This window comes from Equus quagga, chromosome 2 (genome assembly GCF_021613505.1).
Source record: "Equus quagga isolate Etosha38 chromosome 2, UCLA_HA_Equagga_1.0, whole genome shotgun sequence".
Taxonomy (NCBI): domain Eukaryota; kingdom Metazoa; phylum Chordata; class Mammalia; order Perissodactyla; family Equidae; genus Equus; species Equus quagga.
In genome coordinates, this window is record NC_060268.1 from 132,595,467 (window position 1) to 132,623,015 (window position 27,549).

Consider the following 27,549-nt stretch of genomic DNA (forward strand, 5'->3'; position numbering starts at 1 on the left):
CCACTGACAGATGAGTGATGTAGGTCCATGCCTGGGAACCAAACCTGGGACGCCAAAGTGGAGTACGCTGAGCTTAACCGGGGCTGGCCTGGTTCTGTGAGTTTTGATAAGCACATATATTTGTGTAACCACCATCACAATCAAGATATAGATTATTATCTTGTGCCCCTTGATAGACAAGTCCTCCCCTACACACCATAGTTTAACAGTCACTGGTCTATTTTCTGTCCCTATAGTTTTGCTTTTTCTAGAATGTCATGTAAATGGAATCATATACTTCATAGCCTTTTGGATTTGGTTGCTTTCACTTAGTATAATGCATTCGACGTTGTGCAGTAAAGGAATAGCATTCCTGTGACATAAGAAATACATATTTCTTCTTTGTCCCTGGTTCCTGGTACAGAGCTCCTAAGACCCTTTTAATATTCTGAAAGGAGCCTCTTTGTTATTCATAACAAGCCTTTTGCAACCATACCTGAGTTAATGCTAAGGACGTGACTCTTGTTGGGCCCCTAGATAGCTTCAGGATGGGGGCTGGTTGCTAAAGAAGCCAATTGTGTGATTAGAGGGTTGTGACTTTCAGCCTCAGCCCTGGACCTCCAAGGAGGGGAGAGGGGTTAGAGATTGAGCTTGGTGAACAATGGCCAATGATTTAATCAAGCATGCCTACATAATAGAACCTACATAAAAACCCTTTAACAATGGGATTCAAAGAGCTTCAGAGTTGGTAGATGCATCCACTTGCTAGGAGGGTGGCACACACCAACTCTATGGAGACAGAAGCTCCTGTGCTCAGGACTCATCTTGACCTTGCCCTATGTGCCCCTTATTCTGGCTGTTCATTTGTGTCCTTTATAATAAACTAATAATAGTAAGTGTTCTCTGGATTTTTGTGAGCCCTTCTAGCAAATTATTGAACCTGAAAGGGGGTGGGATTGTGAGAAGCCCCCTGACCCTGTAACCAAATCCAGCAGAAGTATGGGTAAATCTATGGACCTGTTAGTTGCAACTGGCATCTGAAGTGAGGGCAGTCTTGTGGGATGGAACCCAAAAGCCTGAGGAGTCTGCCACTGCCTGAGTAGTTAGGGTCAGAATTGAAATGAATTGTAGGACACCCAATTGGTGTCTGGAGAGTTGGAGAATAAGTTGGTGTGAGGAAAAAAAACCTCGCACATCTAGTGTCAAGTGTTGTTTTGAGTAAATTAGCTCAGTTGCCCAAGGAATGGGCAACTCAGTTGCCTAAGGTTTGGCCCTTGCCCGGCTCCTGGGAGGTAACCACTAAGCCCTTGGGATATCCTGCCTGAGGAGAGTGTCTTTGTTTACTTGGGACACTTTGGCCACCCCAGGTTACCTGTGTTGACAGTGTGGTGGAGGCCTTGGGCCATGTGGTATCAGCTTGACCTATGGAGAATCTGGAGACTAAGGTCGGCCATGCAAATGGTCAGTCATACCTACCTTTCAGGACACCAAGCCTCAGGTGAGTTTCCTGGGTTGTCAGTATTCCGTACATGTTGTCACACATTCTTTCTGGGAGAAATAGGAGCTGTCTGTACAACTCCGAGAGGACAAGTGGAAGCTTAGTGTCTCTTAGACCCTGCTCTATGCCCCTCTTCTTTTACTGATTTTAATCTCTTCTTTTACTGATTTTAATCTATATCCTGTTGTTATAATAAACTATAACCATGAGTAAAATGGCTCTTGAATTTTGGGAGTCCTAGTGAATCACTGAAACTGATTGTGGCCTTGGGGATCCTGGAACTGCGGGGGTTCATCCATATTGTTGCATGTACCAATCAGTACTCGGTTGTTTTTTATTGTTGAGTAGCATTCCAAAGTTTGTTCATTCTGCACTTGAGCCGGTTGTTTCCAGCAGTTACAGATAAAACGGCTATAAACATTTGAGTATAGGTTTTTGTGTGAACATAGGTTTTTATTTCACTTGGGTAAATACTTAAAAGTGGGATTGCTGGGTTATATGAAACGTGTATGTTTAACTTTATTAGAAACTACCAAACTGTTTTGCAGAGTGCCTGTAATCATTTTGTACTCCTCTCAGCTACCACTAGGAGAGTTCTAATTGCTCTTCATCTTCCTCAATATTTGGTATTGCCAGTTTTCTTTTTCTTTTAATTTTAGCCATCCTGATAAGTGTATAGTAGCATCTCATTCTAGTTTTACTTTCCATTTTCCTAATACCTAATGATGTTGATTGACTTTTCATGTGCTTATTTGTCATTCATAGCTTATGTGATGTTCAAATCTTTTGCCCATTAAAGAAAACTTTTTTTTATTATTGAGTTTTGAGAGTTCTCTAAATATTCTGGATGCCAATCCTTTGTCACATATGTATTTTGCAAATATTTTCTCCCAGTCTATGACCTTTAGAGAGAGGTTTTTAATTTCAATAGTGTTTAATTTTTAATTTTATGAGTTTTGTAGATTTTAAGAAACTTTTGCCTAACTCAGTGTCATGGAAATTTTCTATATTGTCTTCTAAAAGTTTTTAGTTTTATATTTTACATTTAGGTCTATGATCCATTTTGAATTAATTTTAGTATATGGTGTGAGATATGGGTCTAGGTTCATTGTTTTTGGCAAATTGGTGTCTAATTCTTCTAGCACCATTTGTTGAAGAGACTATGCTTTCTCCATTGAATTGCATTTTTACCTTTGTCAGAGATCAATTGACCGAATATGTGTGGGTCTGTTTCTGGACTCTCCATTTTGTTCGGTTCATCTGATTACTCTTTTGCTAATGTCATGCTGAGTTGATTAATGTAGCTTTATAATATAGTCCTGAGGTAAGATAGTCTTCCAACTTTTTCTCTTCAAAATTATTTTGGCTGTTCCAGCTTCTGTGCTTTACCTTGCTGATATTAGAATCAACTCATCAATATTAACATAAAAAAATTTCCTGGCATTTTGATTGAGATTACTTTGAATTTGTAGATCAATTTGGGGAGAACTAAGTCTTCTAATACATGTGCATGATATGTCTCTCCACTTATTTAGGTCTTCTTTCATACATCAATACTTTGTAGTTTCAGCATAGAGATCTTGTGTATGTTTTATTGCACTTATACGCATTTTTATGTTTTTTGATGCTTTTATAAGTGGTACTGTTTTTAAATTTGCATTTCCAATTTTTTGATTCTAGTATATAGAGATATAATTGATGTTTGCATATTGATCTTGTATCCTGCAACTTTGCTAAACTCACTCATTAGTTCTAGGAGCTTCTTTGAAGATTCTTTGTGATTTTCTGCGTAGATAGCATGCCATTTGCAAGTAGAGGCAGCTTTATTTCTTCCTTTTCAATCTGTATGCCTTTTATTTCTTTTTTCTTATCTTATTGCGCTTCCTAGGATTTTGAGTATGTTATTATTGAATGGGAGTGGTGACAGCTGATGTCCTTTCTTCGTTCTGAATATTTGGGGGAAAATAGTCTTTTACTATTTAATATGATGTTAGCAGTAAGTTTTTAGTGGATGCACTTTATCAGATTGAACAGTGCTCTTCTCTTCCTGATGTGTTGAGAATTTTATCATGAATGGGGGTTGGATTTTCTCAAATGCTTATTTTTTGCATTCATTGATGTCATCATATTTTTCTTCTTGTCTTCTTGTCTGTTGATATGGTGAATTACGCTGACTGATCTTTAAATATTGAATCAACTTGCATTCCTGGGATAAACCCCTAATGGTTGTGGTGTATTATACTTTTTATGAGTTACTGAATTTGATTTGCTAATATTTTGTTGAGGATTTTTGCACTATAAGGGATAACCATCTGTAGTTTTCTTTTAATTTCTTTGTCTGATTTTGGTATCAGAGTACTGCTGGTGTCATGAAATGAGTTGGAAACTGTTCTCTCCTGTTTGTGTAGATCTTTTTCCCACTTTTTTTTTCCTTTTTACTGTCAGCTTTGGCACTTTCTGTATTGACACATGTTCAAGATTATTGATTTTTTTTCCTCAGCTATGTCAAATATGTTGATGAGATTATCAAAGGCTTTTAAACATTTTTATTATTGCCTTTCTCATTTTTAGCATTTCAGTTTGACGCTCAACGTTTCTGTTCAATTCTTGTAGTTTCTATCTCTGATATTTGCCATCTGATCAAGCATATTGTTTACCTGTCCCATTTGAGCCTTCATCATTATTTATAATTATTTTAAATTCCTTGGCTGATAGTTCCAACATTTGAGCTATCTAAGTTGGCTTCTCTTGATTGTTTTGTCTCCTCTTTGCTCTTGAGATTTTGTGTGGTTTATGATTTGTAAGAGAGTGTACCACATTACTTTATTGGAATGAATGGTACAGATGGAAGAACTTAACTAGATGTTTTTATACAACTTATAGAAAAAGTAGTGGTAACCTCTACATACATGTAGTGCCTTGGTGACTGGGGAAGTCACCCTCATAGTTAGGCTTATAATTTTTGATTGAATGCCAGCCATCATTTGCAGGATAGTAGAGATTGAAGTATATAATATTTTTGCCAAGAAATAGGCCTGACTTTTGTTCCACTAAGCTGTTAGTATGGGGGGGTTGAATCAGTCTTGCCTGGAGTTGTTTAGGGTTTATGTTTTTTTGTTGCTTTCGTTACCTTCAGTGCATCATCTACTTTAAATACTTCTATCACCATCTCATGCTTAAGGTGGAGGTTAATTTGCTAGAAAGTTTTAACTCAATGTTTTTACTCCACCTATATCTGTAGGCCTTACTTGCACATCTGTACTTCAGAGAGGCTCTCTTAGTACTCTTTTGTTCCTTCTCTATTAGTAGAGTGCTGTTACTTATTACCGTAAGCTGGCTTACCTTGTGGTGGTGGGCATGGGGCCTTGGGAACTGGCTAGCTTTATGGTGGTGGGCATGAGGGCTGATCTTTTGTCCTAGACCATTGTTAGTCTTAGGCAGGCATTGTTTCCCTCTCTTCTCAGTAATCCTGCTTTTCTCCCAGTAGCAGTGGACCTCTATTGTTTGTGGCCAGGATGATTTCCTGTTCCTCCCTCAGGGGTAGTATATTATCATCAAATTTTGAAGGCATTATATAAATTTGCATTTTAAAACTACTAGAAGAATATACAGAAGAATACTTACATATTTTCTAAGCATGACTGAAGGTTGAAACATAAAGATATTAGCATATTTGTATAACAATTTAAAATTGTGAATATCAAAAACATTGCATATGGGGGAAGAAGCATCCATGTAAATTTGGATATAAAAGCAAATGAAACAGTTGATTTTAAGATAGTTTTTGTAGTTAGAATTGTTGAAAAAGGATTTTTCGGTGTTATAAACAAAGAAAAATATAAAGGCATGCAAGGTACATGTTTCAGATATAGTATCTCAAAAATTCCTCCATTTGAAGTTAGTTCTGATAGATTATTTTAATATGATTGTTTTAAGAGCAAATTTGAAGAGCAGAAGAAAGAAGCAATTCTATATGGTGTTTAAAAATTGTTGTTTAATTGGGAAGTCCTTTGGTCTGTATTATTAGTATGTATGTATTGATGATTGACGTGTATATCTTCTGTGAGACCTTTGAGATACAACCTTTCTGGCTAACAACATTTGTTTTCCGAAGGAAGATTACTTTTATCAATCCTTTAACGTTTTTCAGGTTTGAACCCATCACGTGACATGTAAGTATACTTTGCTATTTGCAGAATTATTCAGAAGCCTTAGGAGCAAATTTTTAGGAGCTTTAAAGATTATGTCGGCCTCTACATTTTATATATGATTTCTAGAGAAGCAAAGTGGTTTGCCCAAAGTATATTGTAGTTAGTGGTAGAAATAACCGAGACTTTCTTGACTCCTGCTCTTTATTATACTACATTATGTGACTGCTAATTTCTAGGTTGCTGCATTTGGAATATACGTCTTAAAATATCCATCTGTAAATGGCTCTATGGAATGGGAATTGACCAGTTTTAACTCAAGGGTTTGCATATTTTGTGAAAAGTAAAGTTGGATAGTTTTCTGAGTAGTTCTCTTGGCCATTTCATCTTAGATAATTTCATAGTGTGCCCTAGAGTAGCAGAATGTTTTGGGATGTTGATTTGAATTTCAAATTTGTAGGTAGTCTTTTTTTGAGGTCTGGTTTTCATATGTGTCAATTGTGATTTTTAAAGGAAAAATCTAGGGGCCTCTAAATACTGAGCTGCTGTGAACGTGGGCCATGGAATGGGAGCACTATTTTATACACTCTCTTTAATTGAATAAATAAATTATCTGTAGTAGGGAAACACATGTGGAGCCAGAAGACAATGCTTTTCCTTTATATAGAGTAATTTATTTTTATTACATATTTATGTTTTGTAATATGTTATAAATCTCATTATTTGTAATCATGTGGCTTTTTCTAGAATGTGCCAAAGAAAAGCATGACCAAAGATTCCCCATATTTCACTGCTAGGTCTTGTTTTGTTTTGGTTTTGTTTCTTTGAAGCCAGATGCTTCAAAATTTGAGAAATGTGCCTCAGAGCTCTGTGTTCTTGATCATAAATTTTCTTCGTTATGTAGAATCTAGCTGCATCTTTGGGGAAGAACATCGATGGAATATAGTTAGCCTTCTGAGATTTTGAATTAGTATTATTTTTTATTTTATATTTTACTTTGACTTTCCCTCATTTATAGCTTTAAATATAAGTACAGAAGCTCTTTTCCTTAATTAACTTTCATAGATATGAACAGAGCCATACTCTAAGACTGTTAGTTCTGCCACTACTAACATTCGGTAATAGCGAAAGCTTGTGAGCCTAATAGGAACATAACCCTTTAGGAACCTAACCTGTTCGTAAGTAAAGGAGCTAATCTGACAGTGGGAGATGCAAAATGCAAACTGCCATCCAGCATATTTTAATGGTGGTTAATGGTAGGAGCATTTATGAGAGAGGTGTTGAACAAACAAAAAGTGTGGGACACCCTGGGAAGACCCTTGCTGAATGCTCAATGGAGACTTTCCATTTCCTTGTTTCTTGTAGCTCCTCATTCAACAGATTAGGAAATTTCCAATGCTATGTGTATTCTTTCTAAATTTTTAAATTTTTTATCATTAAAAATCAGATTTAGAATCTTATTTTTAGTAGAAAATGTTGAAAAGAAATGGTAGGTTTCTGTACAGCCAGAATTTAAATTGGAAACTGGTAACAAATGTGGAGAGCATACAGTTAGAAGGCCCGGTAGAGATTGCTTCTTTTCTCCTTTCTTCCTCTCTTTCTACCCTCCCTTCTTTTTTCTCTCTCCTGCTCATTCCACATGGCATCAAGAAGACAGTCAAAAGTTACATTTGTATATTGGCTCCATCAAAGACATTGAGAATATTCTCTTTATAATATTAAGAATAGACTAGTGTTTTGGATATATACTCATTTTTGAGTTTGCATTAAATTGGTAGTTTGATAACGAAATGAATGTTTTTGTTGTGAATTGTAATTCTTTCTCTGTATCTGTTCTTTAGAAATTATCCCCAGGAAGAACCTTGCTTTTCTGGTGAAGGTTAAGTTTTATGAAGGCTTTACAATGTACCTCCATGATGAAATGAGATAATGTATGTAAGACATTATTTTGAAGGTGATGAATAACCCTGTAGGAAGAACATGAACTCTTACTTATGACTCTTGATGTAGGGATTCTAAGTTCCTCTTAGTTGGGTTGAATTTTGAAAAAGGTAGATTTTGCCATATTTGTTCATTAATTAATTCAATAACATTTGTTGAGTATCTACTCTACATAAGGCTTAGAAGTTGCTGAGAATATAGTTATGAACAAGAAACATTGTCCTTGCCCTTATGGAGCTTATATTCTATCAAGGGAGACAAATGTAAAGCAATCAATTACACCATAAATGATATAAATACAGTTGTGATAAGTACTAAGACAAATAGGGAATGTTTTGAAAATCCATAATCGGAGATTTGACCTAGTCTGGGAATCAGAGACAGCTTCCTTGAGGAAGTGATATTTGAGTTATTTTATCATTATCATAAATGTAACTCAGTAATTCAGTTTAAATAAGTGCTTAGGGAAAAAATTATTTAAGGTTTAATAATAAACATGGTAACGTAAATTTCTATTCTATTCTATTCTTGGTTTTCCACTTGCATAATTCATTTGAATGAAACTCTTGGCTTCCTTCATTTTAATACTGGCTTCCACAGTTCCTAGATGTACCCCTGTATATAGTCTAAGACTGATAACCCAATCCAGTTCTTACATTTGACAATTAATATAAGCCTCCAAGTTATAATAGATTTGAAATTTGTTTGTTAAAATGCACTAAACTTGGGGCTGGCCCCGTGGCCGAGTGATTAAGTTCTTGTGCTCGGCTGCAGGCGGCCCAGTGTTTCGTTGGTTCGAATCCTGGGCGCGGACATGGCACTGCTCATCAAACCACGCTGAGGCAGCGTCCCACATGCCACAACTAGAAGGACCCACAGTGAAGAATATACAACTATGTACCGGGGGGCTTTGGGGAGAAAAAGGAAAAAATAAAATCTAAAAAAATAAATAAATAAATAAAATGCACGAATCTTTATACCATTGTATTGATACTTCCTTAAATACACAAACCAAGGCATTTCTATTGTCTATCTTTCCAGATAGACTGAGCTTCTCAAGGACAGAGGCCCTATCTTCAGAACTTTGCAGGATGTGAGACACATAGTAAGTGCCAAATAAACAAATCAGTTATGAATAATTTGTATTAATAAGGAGGTAGCAACTTAGTGACTGACCTTTGTGTTTCTTTTAAGTGACTTTTTAGCATGATGCAGGGGGCTTTGAAATCATAAGGCCTGGCCTGGTTTTGAATCCCAGTTCCTTAATATGTATTCTTAGGCAAGTAACCAAACTTCTCTAAACCTCATTCTCTTCGTTTTTAAAATAAAATGAGATAACGTGTAAAGTACTTAGCATAGTGTCTGACACATAGTAAGTGTTCCATAAATGGTGGCTAATATTCTTACAGGATACATGCACTAAAGTTTTTTAAATCTGTTTGCATTTTCTGTGTTTAAAATGGATACCTATAGTGACACAAAATACTGGTATGTATGAGAGCAGATAATTGGCCTTTCTATCATTACACCAAGTCAAAAAGTGAAAAATTTATAACTAGTAGGCTGTTTGCTTATTGAAACTAAACATCACGAAATAATTATTGATAATCAAGTGGATAACTATGGCCCTCATCATTTCAGTGAATACATTTCCTTCCTTTATGAGTCAGGTTTTTAAAAATAAACCAAATAGTTTTTATGAATAAGTTTTTGTGGATTTTTAAAAAAAATGAAATAATCCCCCAATGTCTCTTCTATATAGATTAAGGTATTTGATGTATGAGGTTTGCTTGATGTCAGTGTGTGGATATATTTAATGTTCACATTTACATGTGGCGATGGAAAGAGTAGAAGATCTAGTCTGTAGTTCTCGTTTTTCAGCGTCTGTAAGTAATCATTTTAAATCCTTCTGTGTCACCCTCTTTGCCTATATAGTGAAAAATACTCTAACTCTTCCTTACGTTGACTAATACTGGCGTTTTCTGAGCATCTTTATGAAAGTAAAGGATGTAAAGGAACTGATTGAACAAATATTCTCAAGTTTTAAATCTGACTTTAAAATTTATTTTAATTGCATGTTATTTAAAGCTATGATTTGCTGGCAAAAATAAAATAATATAAATACTCCCTGAAACAAAGCAAAAAATGCCAGTAAACAAACAAAATCCTTTTTTAAAATTTTTATTTTATTTTATTTTATTTTGAGGAAGATTAGCCCTGAGCTAACTACTGCCAGTCCTCCTCTTTTTTGCTGAGGAAGCCTGGCCCTGAGCTGACATCCGTGCCCATCTTCCTCTACTTTGTATGTGTGACGCCTACCATAGCATGGTGTGCCAAGCGGTGCCATGTCTGCACCTGGATCCGAACCGGTGAATTCGGGGTCGCCGAGAAGCGGTACATGCGAACTTAACCACTGTGCCACCGGGCCAGCTCCCCAAAATCCTTTAAGTCCTTTTTATTCTACATTTTAAAAAATGCATTTCAAGTTTCTCCAAAAGGAAAATATTTACAAATTAGGGATTTTTTTTTCTTGTAAATAAATTGTAGGCACTGGCTGTAGTCAAGGGATTCATAGAATACTATTTGGAATATAATACTAAGAATATTAGATGTTTGATTCAAAATATTATGAGGATATATGGCCTTCTAAAAGACTATGTTTCTGCCCTTAAAGTATTTTAATTGATTTTGGTGGATTCAGATGCTTTTCAGAGCACTTAAGTGAAGAGCGTTCAGCATGTAGAGAGGGTTGCTAGGGGTCCATTAGAGGTGTTTGTTTACAAAATTGAAATCAGCTGGCAGTTTTATGCGAAACTAAAAATGTTAGTGAATGGGATTCATGTAATAGTGTCATTTGCATCTCTTTTCTTAAACTACTCCACTTATATTTTCTGACTTGCTTCTAGAATATCACTGAGATTAGGAAGCAGGCAAATTCCTGTGGTAACAGTAGTCTCAGGCCCAAGATCATAAAGCAGATCATTGATAATTTGGTATCTGAATGTTGATCTTCGTACTCTGCCTTTCTTCTTTTCATATATTAGCTTGTTTTCACCAGGTTATTTTACTGGCTCCTTAATTCAGGATGATGTGCTAAGTATTATACAGTGTGCTGAAAGAGTGGACCAGGAAATAAAATTGCACAAGTAAAATTAAATTTTTCTCACAACTTGCCAATATGCATTTCTGCACACTGTTTTCCTTTGTTTTTCGGTTGCAGTTCTATATTTGGTCTTTACTTTAGCAGAGTTAGACCATGATGATTAAAATGTGTCTTCCTTGTAATTTTGGTTTCTAACCTATTAGCGGTGGCCATGTTTTCCACTTGGAACAGCTCAGCTTGGGTGTTTTAAGAAAGTGGATAAAAGCTTTATGTTTATTTTAAACATTCAGATTACTTGTGTAAACTCCTTTAAAAACGGTAACTTTTTTCTCTTTTTGGAGGAGAGGTTTAGGAAGATCTGTAAGAAATCGACATTTATAAGTTTTCATTGGGCCAGAGAGTTTTTGGAGTTGATTATTAATCACTAATGGCCCTGAAAAAAAACCACAACTGGGATTTTTAAAACTACTTTTTAAAAACGCTATAAAGTATGTGTGCAGTCGAACTGTTCACTGACATGTATAGGGAGGTTTGATTTAGAAGAATTCAAGTGTTGGATCAAAGAAGGAGGAATTGTTCCAAGTTGGAGATCGGTATGTGGATGGGTTGCAAAGTCCTGTTGTGATTGGATGGGAAGTAAACATAATTTATTTTCCTGAACTGTGATTGGCTAAAATCCTTTTCTTGCCATGGTCTTTTCTAATAACTGAATTCGGAGCCTTTCCCTGTTTTTGTTATCTGACCAGTGAGTTTGAGGTATGTACTGGTACTAAAAGAACCCAAATTGGCGCAGAGACAGTTTGTGAATTTTAAGGACGTTGACAAAAGCCCTCAACAGGGCGTTTGGCGTTCTTACAGCAAAGCAGTAACGAGGTGTAAATATCTCTGAATAGCTCAAACACGTAATTAGTATCACCGCAAATGGGAAGAATAAAAGCATGACAGTGTTCTGTTCATTTTTATTTAAAGTCGTGGACTGTTGTTCTGTAGTGACTGAGTTCTGTGAGCTTTTTCAGTTGAAAGTGTTGCTGTGCTTTGCTGCTGGGACTACAGCGCTATTAATTCAGGCAAAATTCGGGCTAACTCAGACGGCGGGTGCAGCGTGTTCTTAAAAATACCGCTGTGGAGATGCGGTGTTTAACCGGGAGTTTATTTTGTGACCCAGAGTGGAACTGGCACACTTCACTGTCGCCTCACTCCCACTTCTGAGGGAGCGACGAGTAGAGAGATGGACGTCAGACGCTCTTGCTAGTGTTCCTGAAGGAGAGCATACCCCCTCCTGCCGGCCTCTACTTTTTAGCCTGGCTCGTCCCGCAGCCGCTGCCGCAGCGTGGGGCACTACTTTCCGTCTGCGGTGGTTCCTCCGACCCTCTCCCGCGGCTCCCTCCCCCCGCCCGCGCCGGCGGAAGGAGACGCGCGGGCGCTCACTGCCATACCAGTGGATGGGAAGGCGGAGTAGTACTGGCCGCGGCGCGGTGGCGGCGGCCGGGGCTGCCTCTGGGGCTCCGACGACCGTGAGGGGATTTCTGTTAGGTTTTTTTTTTGTGTGTGGAGCTGCAGCCAGAGGCTGCAGGTCGGGGCGTCCAGGAGGAGTGTTGCTGACTGCGAGAGACCGAGGTCGCTTTGCCCTTCTGGGCAGAGCGTCTGGTGCGCCCCGGGTTCGCGCTCGCTCGCGGGGCCGCCGCCGTCCCCCGGTCCGCTCTCCTCAGCATGGGCGGCCGGTAGGAGCGTGGTTTCGCTGGTCCCCTCGCAGGGGAGGAGGCAGCGGCCACCTCGGCAATGACGGCGATGGCGGTGGAGACGCGGCCGGAGCTGGTGGGGAAGCGGTTCCTGTGCGTGGCGGTCGGCGACGAGGTGCGGTCGGACCGCTGGGCGAGCGGACGCTGCTGGCGGGGCTGGCGAGCGGGGGTCATTCGAGCTGTGTCACATAGGGACAGCCGCAATCCGGACCTGGCGGTAAGAGAGCGAGCGCCCCTCCGTCTCCCAGGCCGCGCTCCCAGTCTCTCGCAGCCGTCCCTTGGGGGGCTACCTCTGGCACCTTGCTCAGCCCGGCCAACTGGCGGTCACGCCCCTCTGCCGAGCTCACGTTGGGTTTGCCCACGTCCCCAGCGAGGGTCGCCCCTTCCCCCAGTAGCTTCCCCGGTGGCAGCGGTCAGCGAGCGGGACTCCCCGGCGCCCGCCCCGGCCCCTCAGCTGCTGTCTGGGAGGGGGTCAGTCGTGGCTTCCCCTGCGGCGCCTCGGCGCCCGCGGAGACCTGACCAAAAGGCGGGGCTGCGAGCCCGGCGCTGCGCGGACAGGTGGGGGGCAGGGGGCGGGCCACTCGTGCCAGGAGAGGGCCACTTTCACTAGCATCTCTTTTCTTGGAAACGCCTTAATAGTGCAGGGGTCGGAGACTGAAAAGTTCTCCCTAAGGTTGCTGAAGGGGAAGGAGACAAGGAGACAGACAGCTCTCTGGTTTTCTAGTCAGTCCTGGGAGTCTTGTGTGTTGTGTTGGCCAAGGCCGTAGCAGCGACAGTGCCCCGATTCAGCCTCTTTCTGCAGTGGATGGACTTCTAACCGGAAACGATGAAAATAAAAAATTTCGGTTTGGAGGGCCTAAGAAATTAATCTCTCTCTCTTTCGCTTGTTTTTTCCATAGTGTTGTGCTTTTTTGTTAGAAGTAAATAGTGCTGTAAAATTATCTGTTCCTGGGTTTTATATGATTTTAAATGAAGCAAGAAATATTGTAAATTAAAATATTAAATGCCCTGCAGAACCTTTAAGTGCTCTTTTCTTTGCTTTCTTTTCCTTCCATGTGACATTGCCAATATTCTGTTTCAGCAGTGTAGGAATGTACAACAAATTGAGACAGGATATGCTCCGTGTTCCAAGCACATTTTCACTGGGGGACAGGTTGGAGGTAAGGGGCCGAGTAGAGGCAAGACATTGACTAGGCTTCACAAGGTTGATTTATGAATATCTAATCCATGAAATTTGTTGGTGGTGCCCTGGGGCATTTAATTTTTCACTGAAAATTTCAAACTTGGGAATTTTTTTTCTTTTTGTCTTTATGTGGATTTGCAAGTTCATATTCATTTTAATATCTATGTATACATGTACATACCTATTTTAATATTTTTGGTGGAGTTTCTGAGTGTTTTTTAAACTGTCTAATGACTGTAGTCAGTGATGTGGTTTCTCGAGCATGTATTACTGCTGACTTGATATTGCAAAATAGGTTTGTTTTGCTAATAGGCATTTCGAATAGGAAATAAGCAGAATAGGTAATTTTGAAGATTTTGGTTGGTTATTCTCATTGAAAAGAAGGAAAAAGAATCTTCCTTAAAAGTTTCTGATCTTAATGGTTCTACAAATTTTGACAAGTCAGTAACTTTTTGTTTGTGTAAAAGGCATGTGCTGAGTTTATTTCTCCTCTTACTCTGATAAGAAATTGTCGTCTTGGCTTTTATGTCGAAGCTAGTTGGATTATAGTTTAGCATTTTAAAAGTTTTTGAAAACAAAAATGGGGAGACTTTCAACAGTGTTTTTTAGTAGATACCTGAAAATCAGGAGATATATTTTTAAATTATGAATATCATTGGTGACAGTCAAGTTATCAAAGTTAAAAATACTAAACTTAATTACTTTTTTACGTGGAAATTCAAATGATATAAAGAGGGATTTACACATACATGTTTGTAAAAGGCAAGGCATTAAGCTAGGTATTTAAAAATGAAAAATATATAGGGATGGTGGGGATCGACTGGAAAGAATGGAGTTTTTTCAGATGAAAATGTTTTTTCAGATGATGAAAATCTTTTGTATCTTGATTGTTTCAGGAGTGTATACATATGTAAAAGCTCATTGATTTTGTGCACTTAATATCTGTGCATTTCACCATATGCAGATTTTATCTCAAAAGACATCTGTTTTAAACCATAACTGTGTGAACCTTTAGTAGTTTTCCTTTAACAGTCTTTATTTAACAAATTTATTTATTTATTTTTTGAGGAAGATCAGCCCTGAGCTAACTGCTGCCAGTCCTCCTCTTTTTACTGAGGAAGACCAGCCCTGAGATAACATCCGTGCCCATCTTCCTCTCCTTTATAGTCGGGACACCTGCCACAGTATGGCATGCCAAACGGTGCCATGTCCACACCCGGGATCTGAACCAGCGAACCCCTGGTAGAAGCAGAACGTGTGAACTTAACTGCAGCGCCACCAGGCCGGCCCTTAACAAATTTATTTTTATTTACTTTTATTTGTTATTACAGTGTAATCTGAGGTTTTTTTAGCCTAGAACCTACAGGTTTAGAGTTACTTTCAAACTTTCTTACATTCATATTTCTTTTTTTTACTTTCACATTTCCTATATTAAATGAAACTTGGATCAGTTTAGCATCATCATAATGTAATTCCCCTTTTAGACTTTTCGTTACTGCTGAATAAATTTTAAAGAGCTTGATCAGTTAGATGAAAAATACTGGTAAATAGACTTTTTGTGAGTGTTTTTGTTTTTTAAAAATCTTACAAATATATCTACTTTAAAACTTGCAAATTTATTAGAAATCTTGGTTGTACATATGTATGGCACATGATTTAGAAAGATAACTATCAAAACTTGAAAATAGTTTAGGGATTCTTTGTCTCAAAAGTTAATCAGTTATTCTTTTTTTGGTCTTACATGTGAGGAATTGCCGTGTACATTAATTTCCTATCACTGCTGTTAACTAATTAACCTAACCTTGGTGGTTTAAACAATATGAACTGATTATTTTATTATTCTGGAGATGACAAGTCTAACGTGGGTCTCAGTAGGTTAAAATCAAGGTGTGGTAGAACTTTGTTTTTTTCTGGAGAATGTAGGAGAGAGCCATTTCTTTTCCTTTTCTAGCTTTCAGAAGCAGCCCACATTCCTTGGCTTCTGGCTCTCTTCCTCCTTAAAAGCCTTCAATATTAGATCTCGCTGACATTCTTCTCTGGTCACATGTCCCTCTGACTCTTCTGCTTCCCCTTCCCCTTTTTTCTTTTTTTTTTTTCTTTTTTTTTTCTTAGAAAGATTTGCCCTGAGCTAACATCTGTGCCCAGTCTTCCTCTATTTTGTATGTGGGTCCCACAGGATGGCTGATGAATGGTATAGGTGTGAACCCAGGCCGATGAGGGGGAGTGGGCCGAACTTAACCACTATGCTGATAGGCTGCCCCATGCCTTCCACTTTTAAATGCCTTTGTGATCATATTGGGTCCACCCAGATAATCCAGGATGATCTCCCCATGTGCTAATTAACAACCTTAATTCCACCTGAACCTTAATTCTTCTTTGCCATATGATGTAACATAGTTACTGGTTTTGTGGATTAGGACATGAGCATTTTTGGGATGGCATTATTCTGCCCACCACACCATGGTAGCAAAAATATTCTTTTACAATATGAACATATATGATTTGATACAAACAAATTAAGGCTAAAATTAATTGTAGTTTTAGTGATAATCTCTATCTGATTTCTTAAGTAAATGAACTTAATTGGTAGAATTTTTACTAGACTGTGCTCAGATAATTTCACATATTTTGTTGGTGACTTAAAAAATGGCTTGAAAACCTTCTGGCTTATCTATATTGGAGTTAGATTAACCGACAGAAGACTATCTGAACCCTTTTTATTCAGGAAGACCAAGTTGAAAAAGCTGCAATACATACATTGTGAGCCCTTAGCATGTTGAGTTGTTTTTTTTAGTCCTATTACTTAGGAAGCTTCTTGCCTTGGTGTATATGTTGAACGTTACGACTGTCCTATTTTTTGAGAAACTTTTCTAGAAGATGGACAGTATTATGGAAGGAAAACTGAGAGTCGAGAAGGAATGTTGCATAATATTCATCCTTGAATAATATTGTCATGCTAATTAAAGAGCAAAAATTGATTTACTCTTTGCTCGTTTTACTTCCCTTCCACAATCTATGAGCCATTTATTTGTTTATTTAACCATCTGTGCATCCAGTCATCTACCCACCCACCTTCACTTGATGCTTATGGTGACTGCATCATTGTTTTCAAGCTAACTCTGTCTAAAGTGTGAGTATTTAAAAGAAATTTTAGCAGGTCTTTTCAATACCCAAAAGGAACAAAAAAATTATATTGTCTTTCAACCAAACACATCAATTTTCTTGTATTTTGGAGAAATTGATGATCACTTAGGAGTAGCTGACCTTGGAATGCAGATTTTTACTCTTCTAAACTGTGTACTTGCTGGTAAAAGTTATTTTGCAGATCTTATGTTTATGTGTCTTAAATATAAATAAAATATTCATGTTTAGGACATCGAAGTGATTTATGATTGATTTGTTTATAAGGAAGCCCTTTTCCATTTTTAGTTCCATAGGTTTCTGCTTAGCTGTCTCCTTGCTTAGATTTCATGTTGAGTTGATAACGTTTGATTCCCTTAAAAGTTTCGTTAGAATAATTCTTTAGTTAAGTCTGAAATTTATATCATGGCCTTGCAGTATTGATAATGCTAATTTCTGGTCGACCTATTTGCAAAACATTTAATGAATGATTTTTACTTTGTGGGTTAGTATGACCTGGATAAATTAATCATAGGGAAAATTGGTTAGCTGATAGGTAGAAAGACTTTTATGTCTTATTTGAGTACATAGACTGTTTTTTCCCGTCTCTTGAATTTATCATTGTTATTGGTCCTAAAGACTTAGGTACAGGAAAATGAGTATGTAAATTGTAGCTATGGTGGCACATAACTTGTGCAGTTGTAACCTCTAGCTGGTTTTAAAAGAAGGTAATCTCCGAGTAAATTGTGTGAATTGTATGTTTCTGTGTAAAATTAAACAAAGGAGGTTTTTTCCCGCCTTTTCACATGTCATATATATGTTATGACACATGTTTTGGTTACATTAATTTAAAATATAAAATTTTTTATTTATCAGGATAATTGGACTAAAGACATTTTACCATAAGAACTCTGTTCTTACCTTCTTAGGGATGTCATCGCATTTGAAAGTAAAAATGTAGATATTTGATATGTTACTTTTTGACAATTTTCAAGTTATGTCCAAAGAATGTCTTCAACTCTCGAACTCATACTCATTTTCTTTCCTCTTCCCGTATTTAGTATAGTACCTAGCATTTACTCTTCAGTGTTTGGTAAGTGTTCATTGAATGGTATATAAGCGATTGAATATTATAAGTGTCTTGAATGCTTTAATCCGTACTAATCATCTCAGTTAGCTATTACTATTTACTCTTAATTTTGAATCTGTTTCTTTTTGTTGTTGTTGCCTTGTGTACCTTAGTGGTTAATTCCCCAATATCCATTATCTGTTGTGTGGTTTGACTAAAAGGGTGGGCCATGATATTTGTAAGCCAATCAGGAAATTGAACTCCTTTGGCTACATTGATGGGTGTAGGCCCCAAATAGGTTCAGTCAGAATGAAGCCAAGGATAGTATTGTGTGGGTCTGAGTCTGGAATTGCTATAGCTATTTTCCTCTTTTAAAGTAAACCGTTTGAGGGCAAAGCTGACATACAGAGGCTAATAGAGTTGAAAAGGCAACCAAAAAATTGTGGCTGATTGAATTGTTTTCTGAAGCCTAAATATCGCTGTTGGATTTTTCACTTATGGAATTTTCATTATGGAAGAATAAATTTACTTTATGTCTGTTTTTGTTTTTTCTTTGGAGCCAAAAGTGTCTTAACTGATACAAATAGTAATAATTCATTCCATTCTTTTTGAAAGCTTAATGAAAGATAAGCATTTTCTTGACACTTCTGCCTTATTATTTGATGTTAAGATACTAGCATTTTGAATAACTTCAATGATGATTTTAAAGAAGGGTGATATGTTCTGCTTTATTGTGTACAGTTGTTCCCAAAACTTGGAAAAATTATTTTAATGTGTACAAAACATAACTAATTTTCTAAATAATTAAAAATAAGAAATAACACTTGAACATTTATGTCAGGAAGGATGGTATAGACACTTCTTAACTAAAATGAAATTTCAGGAAAGAGGTATCATTAATATTTCAGAAATTATTAAGAGATGGAAACCTATACTTTTTTAGTTCATATACCATAAATGTTTTATGTTTCTACTATATGTCAGTGTTGGCCAGATAAACAACGATAGATATACTATTCCTTATCTGCAATTCTGAAACCCAAATAGCTCTACCAACTACATGTTTTTTTTTTATTTTTTGTTTTTTTTGAATGTACATCATAATATATTTTGAATTCTGTATAGGTTATATCATGTTCACCATGTCAGTATTGACCAGATAAACAACGATAGGTATACTATTCCTTATCTGCAATTCTGAAACCCAAATAGCTCTACCAACTACATGTTTTTTTTAAATTTTTTGTCTTTTTCGAATGTACATCATAATATATTTTGAATTCTGTATAGATTATATCATGTTCACCACCCAGAAACTAATTATAGTCCATCCTTTGACATGTGAGCCTAATCACCCCTTTTGCCCTCCCCCCTTCCCTTATGGTAACCACCAATCCAATCTCCAATGCTGTGTGTTTGTTTCTCCTTGTTTTTATCTTCTACTTATGAGTGAGATCATATGATATTTGACTTTCTCCCTCTGACTTATTTCACTCAGCGTAATATCCTCAGGGTCCATTCGTGTTGTCTCAAATGGCCAGATTTCGCCATTTCTTATGGCTGAGTAGTATTCCGTCGTGTATAAATACCACATCTGCTTTATCCATTTGTCCCTTCACGGGCACCTACGTTGCTTCCAAGTCTTGGCTATTGTGTATAATGCTGCAATGAACATAGAGGTGCAAGTATCTTTATACCTTTGCATTTTCAAGTTCTTTGGATAAATACCCAGCAGTGGGATAGCTGGATCATATGGTAGATCTATTCTTAATTTTCTGAGGATGCTCCATACTGCTTTGCATAGTGGCTTCACCAGTTTGCACTCCAACCAGCAGTGTACAAGGGTTCCCTTCTCTCCACATCCTCTCCAACATTTGTTGTTTCCTGTCTTGTTAATTACAGCCATTCTGACCGGAGTGAGGTGATACCTCATTGTAGTTTTGATTTGCATTTCCCTGATTGCTAATGATGTTCAGCATCTTTTCATATGCCTGTTGGCCATCCATATATCTTCTTTGGAGAAATCTCTGTTCAGATCCTTTGCCCATTTTTTAATTGGGTTGTTGGCTTTTTTTGTTGTTGGGCTGTATGAGTTCTTTGTATATTTTGGATATCAACACCTTACCTGATAAATGGTTTGCAAATATCTTCTCCCAGTAGTTAGGTTGTCTTTCCGTTTTGTTGATGGTTTCCTTTGCTGTGCAGAAGCTTTTTATTTTGATGTAGTCCCATTTGTTCATTTTTTCTTTAGTTTTTCTTGCCCTGTCAGACATGGTACTTGAAAATATGCTGCTAAGACTGATGTCAAAGAGTGTACTGCCTATGTTTTCTTCTAGAAGTTTCATGGTTTCGGGTCTTAACATTCAAGTCTTTAATCCCTTTTGAGTTGATTTTTGTGCATGGTGTAAGGGAATGGTCTGCTTTCATTCTTTTGCATGTGGCTGTCTAGTTTTCCCAAAACCATTTATTGAAGAGACTCTCCTTTCTCCATCGTATGCTCTTGGCTCCCTTGTCGAATATTAGCTGTCCATAAATGTGTGGATTTACTTCTGGCCTCTCGATTCTGTTCCATTGATCTGTGTGCCTGTTTTTGTGCCAGTACCATGCTGTTTTGGTTACTATGGCTTTGTAGTATATTTTGAAATCAGGGAGTGTGATACCTCCAGTGTTGTTATCTTTTCTCAGGAATACGCTGGGTATTTGGGGTCCTTCGTTATGTTCCATATAAATTTCAGGATTCTTTGTTCTATTTCTGAGAAAAATTTTGTTGAAAAATAGGGACTGCATTGAATCTATAGATTGCTTTAGGAAGTATGGGCATTTTAATGATGTTAATTCTTACAATCCAGGAGCATGAAATATCTTTCCATTTCTTTGTGTCGTCTTTGATTTGTTTCAACAATGTTTTATAGTTTTCAGTGTAGAGATCTTTCACCTCTTTGGTTAAGTTTATTCGCAGATATTTTATTCTTTTTCTTCAATTGTAAATGGGATTGTATTCTTAATTTCTCTTTCTGCTAGTTCGTTGTTAGTGTATAGAAACGCAACCGATTTTTGTATGTTGATTTTATATCCCTCTACTTGACTGTGTTCCTTTATTGTTTCTAAAAGTTTTTTAGTGGATTCTTTAGGGTTTTCTAGATATAAAATCACGTCGTCTGCAAAGAGTGACAATTTCACTTCTTTTCCAATGTGGATCCCTTTTATTTCTTTTTCTTGCCTGATTGCTCTGGCTAGGACTTCCAATACTATGCTAACTAAGTGTTGTGACAGTGGACGTCCTTGTCTGCTTCCTGTTCTTAAAGGGATAGCTTTCAGGTTTTCTCCAGTGAGAATCATATTTGCTGTGGGTTTGTCATATGTGACCTTTGTTATGTTGAGGTATTTTCCTTCTATACACATTTTATTTAGAGTTTTTGTCATAAATGTATGCTGTATCTTGTCAAATGCTTTCTCTGCATCTGTTGAGATGATCATGTGACTTTTATTCTTCATTTTGTTAATGTGGTGTATCACGTTGATTGATTTGCAGATGTTGAACCATCCCTGCATCCCTGGTATGAAAACCACTTGATCATGTTGTATGATCTGTTTAATGTATTGTTTTATTTGATTTGCTAGTATTTTGTTGAGGATTTTTGCATCGATGTTCATCAGTGATATTGGCCTGTAGTTTTCTTTTTTTGTGTTGTCCTTGTCTGGTTTTGGTATCAGGATAATGTTGGCTTTGTAGAATGAGTTAGTAACCCTCCCCTCCTCTTCAATTTTTGGAAGAGTTTCAGAAGGATAGGTATTAAGTCTTCTTTGAATGTTTGGTAGAATTCACCGGGGAAGCCATCTGGTCTTGGACTTATATTTTTTGGGAGATTTTTGATTGCTGTTTTCGATGATCTTACTGGTGATTGATCTGTTCAAATTTCCTGCTTCTTCTTGGTCTAGTTTTGGAAGGTTGTATGTTTCTAAGAATTTATCCATTTTTTCCAGATTATCCAATTTGTTGGCGTATAGTTTTGCATAGTATTCTCTTATCTTTTGTATTTCTGAGGTATCTGTTGTAATCTCTTCTCTTTCATTTCTGATTTTATTTATTTGAGCCTTCTCTCTCTTTTTCTTGGTGAGTCTAGCTGAGGGTTTGTCACTTTTGTTTCTCTTTTCAGAGAACCAGCTCTTGGTTTCATTAATTTTTTCTATTGTTTTTTTAGTCTCTATTTTGTTTATTTCTGCTCTGATTTTTATTATTTCCTTCCTTCTACTGATTTTGGGCTTTGTTTCTTGTTCTTTTCCAGTTCCTTTGGATGTGCTTTTAGATTGTCTATTTGGAATTTTTCTTCTTTGTTGAGGTAGGCCTGAAGTGCTATAAACTTCCCTCTTAGAACTGCTTTTGCTGTATGCCACATATTTTGGCATGTTGTATTTTCATTTTGATTTGTCTCCAGGAGTTTTTTGATTCTGCTTTGATTTCTTCATTGACCCAATCGTTATTCATTAGCATTTTGTTTAATCTCCACACTTTTGTGGCTTTTCTGGTTTTCCTCTTGTAGTTGATTTCTAGTTTCATACCTTTCTGGTCAGATAAGATGCATGGTATTATTTCAGTCTTCTTAAATTTGTTGAGACTTGTTTTGTAGCCTAATATGTGATGAATCCTGGAGAATGTTTCATGTGCATTTGAAAAGAATGTGTATTCTGTGGTTTTTGAATGGAATGTTATGTATTTATCTACTAAATCCATCTGGTCTAATGTGTCTTTTAAGGCCACTGTTTCCTTATTGATCTTGTGTTTGGATGATGCGTCCATTGGTGTAAGTGGAGTGTTAAAGTCCCTCACTATTATTGTGTTTCTGTTTGTTTCTCTTTTTATGTCTGTTAATAATTGCTTTATATATTTAGGTGCTCCTATGTTGGGTGCATAGATATTTACAAGTGTTATATTTTCTTGTTGGATTGTTCCCTTTATCATTATGTAGTGCCCATCTTTGTCTCTTTTTACAGTTTTTGTTTTAAAGTCTATTTTTTCTGATATAAGTACTGCTATCCCTGCTTTCTTTTCTTTCCCATTTGCTTGGAATATCTTTTTCCATCCTTCCACTCTCAGTTTGTGAGTGTCTTTAGGTCTGAAGTGTGTCTCTTGTGTGCAGCATATACATGGGTCTTGTTTTTTTTATCTGATTGGCCACCCTATGGCATTTGATTGGAGCATTTAGTCCATTGACGTTTAAAGTAAGTATTGATAAATATGTATTTATTGCCATTTTTTTACTTTTTTTTTCTGCGTGTTTTAGTAGTTCTTCTCTGTTCCTGTCTTTTTCTCTTAGTCTCTTCCCTTGTGGTTTGATGGCTATCTTTAGTAATATGTTTGATTTCTTTTGTCTTACTTTTTTTCTTGCTTATTATATGTTTCTTATTTGTGGTTACCATGAAGATCCTATTTAATATTCTGTGTATATAACAGTCTGTATCAAGTTGATAGACCTTTTAGCTTGGCCTCTTTCTAAAAGGTCTACTTTGTCACTCCCCTCCTCCCACATTTTATGTTTTTCAAATCACGTGTAGTCTCTTGTTTAGTGTGTGTCTGTCTATTATCCTCTTATCATTGAAATAGGTGATTTTAGTACATTTGTCTGTTAACCTTCATATTATCTTCACAGGTAGTTGATCTGCTACGTTCAGTATATTTTTACCTTTACAAGTGATTTTATTGCATGGTTGTTTTTGTTGTTTTTTTTTTTTGAGAATTTTTCTTTTAATCTCTATTTGTGGTAATTGCTTCCCCACTTAAATAAGTCCCTTTAGCATTTCTTGTAGAACTGGTTTCTTGGTGATACACTCCTTTAATTTTTGCTTGTCTGGGAAGCTCTTTATCTCTCCTTCCAATCTGAATGACAACATTGATGGATAGAGTATTTTTGGGTGTAGGTTTTTTCCTTTTAGCACTTTAAATACGTGGTGCCATTCTCTTCTTGCCTGTAGGGTCTCAGCTGAGAAGTCTGCTGATAGCCTGATGGGCTTCCCTTTGTATGTCACTTGTGGCCTTTCTCTTGCTGCTTTTAGGATTCTCTCTTTATCTTTAATTTTGGACATGTTAATTATAATATGTCTTGGTGTGGGCCTCTTTGGGCTTATCTTGTTTTGAGCTCTCTATGCTTCCTGAACTTGGATGTCTGTTTCCTTCCTCAGGTTAGGAAAATTTTTATCTATTATTTCTTCAAATAAATTGTCTGCCTCTTTGTTTCTCTCTTCTTCTGGGACACCTATAATCCGAATGTTAGCGCTCTTGATAATTGTCCCAGAGTTCCCTTAGACTCTTCTCATTGTGTCTAATTCTTTTTTCTTTTTTCTGTTCTGCTTGGGTGATTTCCTCTAGTCTTTCATCTAGCTCGCTGATCTGTTCTTCTGCATCCTCTACTTTGCTATTGAGTCCCTCTAGTGAATTTTTCATTTCCAGTATTGTGTTCTTCATTTCTGATAGTTTTTTTTATATCTTCCAGTTCTTTGCTGATGATCTTACTGTGTTCATCCATTCTTCTCCCAATATCTGTGAGCATCCTCGTGACGTTTTGTTTGAAGTCATTGTTGAGTAGGTTGCTTGTTTCTGTTTCATTTGGTCCTCTTTGTGGTGTTTTGTCCTTTTCCCTTGCTTGGAAAGTATTCCTTTGTCTCCTCATTATGCCTCTTTCTCTGTGCTTATTTCTATGTATTAGGTGAGTCGGCTCTGTCTCCTGATCTTGGAGAAGTGGCCTTTTGTATGAGATGCCTTATGAGGCCCAGCAGTGTGTTTCCCTCTTGTCACCAGTCCAGAAGATCCAGGAGTGACCCCTTTGTGGGCTACTTATGTCCTTCTGCTGTGGCAGGGTTGCTCCCACTGCAGGTACCCAGGGAGTCTACTCTTTCCTTCCCTGGCCAGGTGTTTGTCAATCTGGTTTGGAGAGCCTCAGCACCATTGGCTACAAAGTCTATCTGCACAGTCCTATTGCAGGTTTACTCTTAATTGGGTTGGTACCCAGTGTACCTGGTTGCTAGGCTCAGAGGCTTACAGTTGTGATAGGCCTCAGGCCTACAAGGTTGTTGTCACTTCTCTAAGGAGTGTGGCTCAGTGGGGCTGGCCCTAGGCACAGGAGCACTCAGTTGTTTCAGGCTTTGGAAGGTAGGGCTGATCCTTTTTATGGCTATTTGTGAAGCACAAATCTGCTGCTGCTGATAAGCCTCCCCCCCAAACAGGAGCACACACACCGTCAACACTGGCCAGGTCTGTGCAAACTTCTCAACCCCCTGGAGTGTACCCCGACGTCGCACTGCAGAGGCCCCCACCTCTCCACCAACTGCCTCCACAGTTTACCTGGTCCTCACACAGGCCCTGTCCCACAGAGGCAGACACCTTTGCCTGCCTGTAGAGGATCAAGGCACCCAGTCAATGCAGGCTGAAAAGTAGTCTGAGGGCTTGCTGTTAGGTGGCGCCAGTCCCCAGGGTGGGTTGCCTTCCCTGGCTGAACTGGATTATATATGTGCTCTAGTGGGCGTGGCAGACCCCTGGGCTAACAGGCCAAGGGATCATCCTCAGTTGTGCCCACCGGGGTCTGTGTCAGCATGCCTGGACCAGTTCAGAACAACGGCCCCCACCAATGTCTCAGTCTCCGGAGAGTTCCCTCCTCTCACCAAGATGCCCCCAGAGCCCACCAGGTGAGTCTCGTTTCACCAAAGGACTGTCAGCCTTCGTTCTGATGATTTTAGGTTCCTACAATGAGTGAGTTTGTGCGTGGACCCTTTAAGACCTGGGTCTTTTCAGCTTTTGGCTCATAGCTTTTCTAGGGGTATCCTCGCTGCAGTTAATAGCCCTCAAAGCCAGACAGTAAGACCCCTGTCTCAATTGGGCTGAGTCTGAAGGATGCTTATCGCAGAATCGGCCCCGCTCCGGACCTCACTCCTTCAGGGAGGGCTGTGTACCTTAGGGTGCCTCCCACCTGGCCAGCTGAGAAGCTCCGCTGCTCCCAAGGTGGCTTTTTTCCCTCTCCACCAGGAATTTCTGCCTGTTCTGCCTTAGGACTGTCCCGTGTTGTGGGGGTTCTTGTTTTGCAGTTTTCAGTTTTCAATCCGGGGTAATTTTTCCAAAAATAGTTGTAACCTGGTTGTGTTCATGGAAGGAGATGAGTTCAGAGTCTGCTTATGCTGCCATCTGGACAAGATCTCAATCCCCAACTACATGTTTTTTAATGATTCATCAGGAAAACGTGACTGACTGAACTCTTTTTTTTAATAAAACCTAATGTGAACTGAATTTTTGTAAAAGAAATATTAATGTACTCAATTTTAGGGTACTGCTCTAAACTCCACAAGTTTACATATCGTATATGCACTTTTACAGAAAATATACATATGATAGATGCACTTCATTACCATTCTCAGCTACCATATTATATGGTCTGTTTACCTTTATAAAATCCGACAAATTCTGAACTCCAAAACGCATGTAGTTAGAAGGGTTTGTGATGAGGGATTATTTAAATATTAACACTGATGGTTTTTAATGGTGGCAATTTAGTGGTAACAAATACTGCTAATTTTATTTGTTTGAAGATTTGACAGTGATTACATTTCTGCCTAATGTTTAGATGAATTCTTTTTTTCAATGTGAATTTTTTAACAATTTTGTGTTTTATTTGACATAAAATTCTTTTTTTTTTTTGAGGAAGATTAGCCCTGAGCTAACATCTGCTGCCAGTCCTCCTCTTTTTGCTGAGGAAGACTGGCCCTGAGCTAACATCCATGCCCATCTTCCTCTACTTTATATGTGGGATACCTGCCACAGCATGGCTTGCCAAGTGCTGCTATGTCTGCCCCCAGGATTGAACCAGCAAACCCTGGGCCGCCCAAGCGGAACATACGCTCTTAACTGCTGCACCACCAGGCTGGTCCCTGACATAAAATTCTTAATGTGATAAATCTTTAAGGATTACGTAATTTATCCTTTGTTTTAAGATTGTTGCTTACTTAATATTGAGATGTTTTAAAATGTTGAAACATTCTCTGAAATTATCTAATTAGATGGTATCTTCACGTAGAATTTACTTTTTATTTTATATTCTAGCTACTTTATAAAGTTCTAGTAAACCCATTGATGAAAATACTAATTTGTTTTCATCTTATAAGGTAAAATCTATTGATTTAATTATAGAGTACATGGTTAATTAGTAAAGGAGGGGTGTATTATCCATTTGTTGTTTGGACATAGTGCTGAAATTTTAAGTTTATAACATGGTCTAGTCCATTTTCCTGGAATTAACCAGTTGGAACTGAGTCACATAGGAATGCTTTCATTGAGTTTTGGCAGAGTACATAAATTCTTAAACCTTTCAATGGAAAATGGCCTTCAATTTGAATCCACCATCTCTACCTTCTTTTATGGTCTTTGCATGAATGTTCCACATCTGAGTCTGATAAAATGTCTCAAATGTGATTTATTATGTTCATATGAAACCAGCTCCCCTTTTAAGACTTGTCTTCAAGTCTCCTTCTAGCTTGAAAATTCCTTAATCTTTCGCCTTTCTACCACCTAAAATGTAGATATTTATTGAGTTCTGTACATTTCTTCCTTCAAATTGCAATCTCCTCTCCCTTTTCCCCACCCCTGTTTTTTTTTTTTCCCCCAGTTTATGCTAGGCAGGGTGCAAACCTTCATTGCTCCAGGCATGTATTAGGTGATCTTTTTTTTTTTCTCTTTGAGGAAGATTAGCCCTGAGCCAACTGCTGCCAGTCCTCCTCTTTTCACTGAGGA

General features: G+C 37.8%; 1 protein-coding gene across 2 annotated transcripts in view; it reads left to right on the forward strand.

Annotated features, from left to right (window-relative positions):
- Positions 1-12,176: 12,176 nt before the first annotated feature.
- JMJD1C (jumonji domain containing 1C) overlaps positions 12,177-27,549 on the forward strand; it is a 288,010-nt gene continuing 272,637 nt past the window's right edge. The window contains exon 1 of one of the 2 annotated variants that reach the window (XM_046649100.1): positions 12,177-12,625. In XM_046649100.1, coding sequence (XP_046505056.1) covers positions 12,449-12,625 — 177 coding nt within the window. In that variant the 5' untranslated portion in view covers positions 12,177-12,448. The remainder of the gene's footprint in view (positions 12,626-27,549) is intronic. The other variant, XM_046649075.1, reaches the window with a different exon arrangement.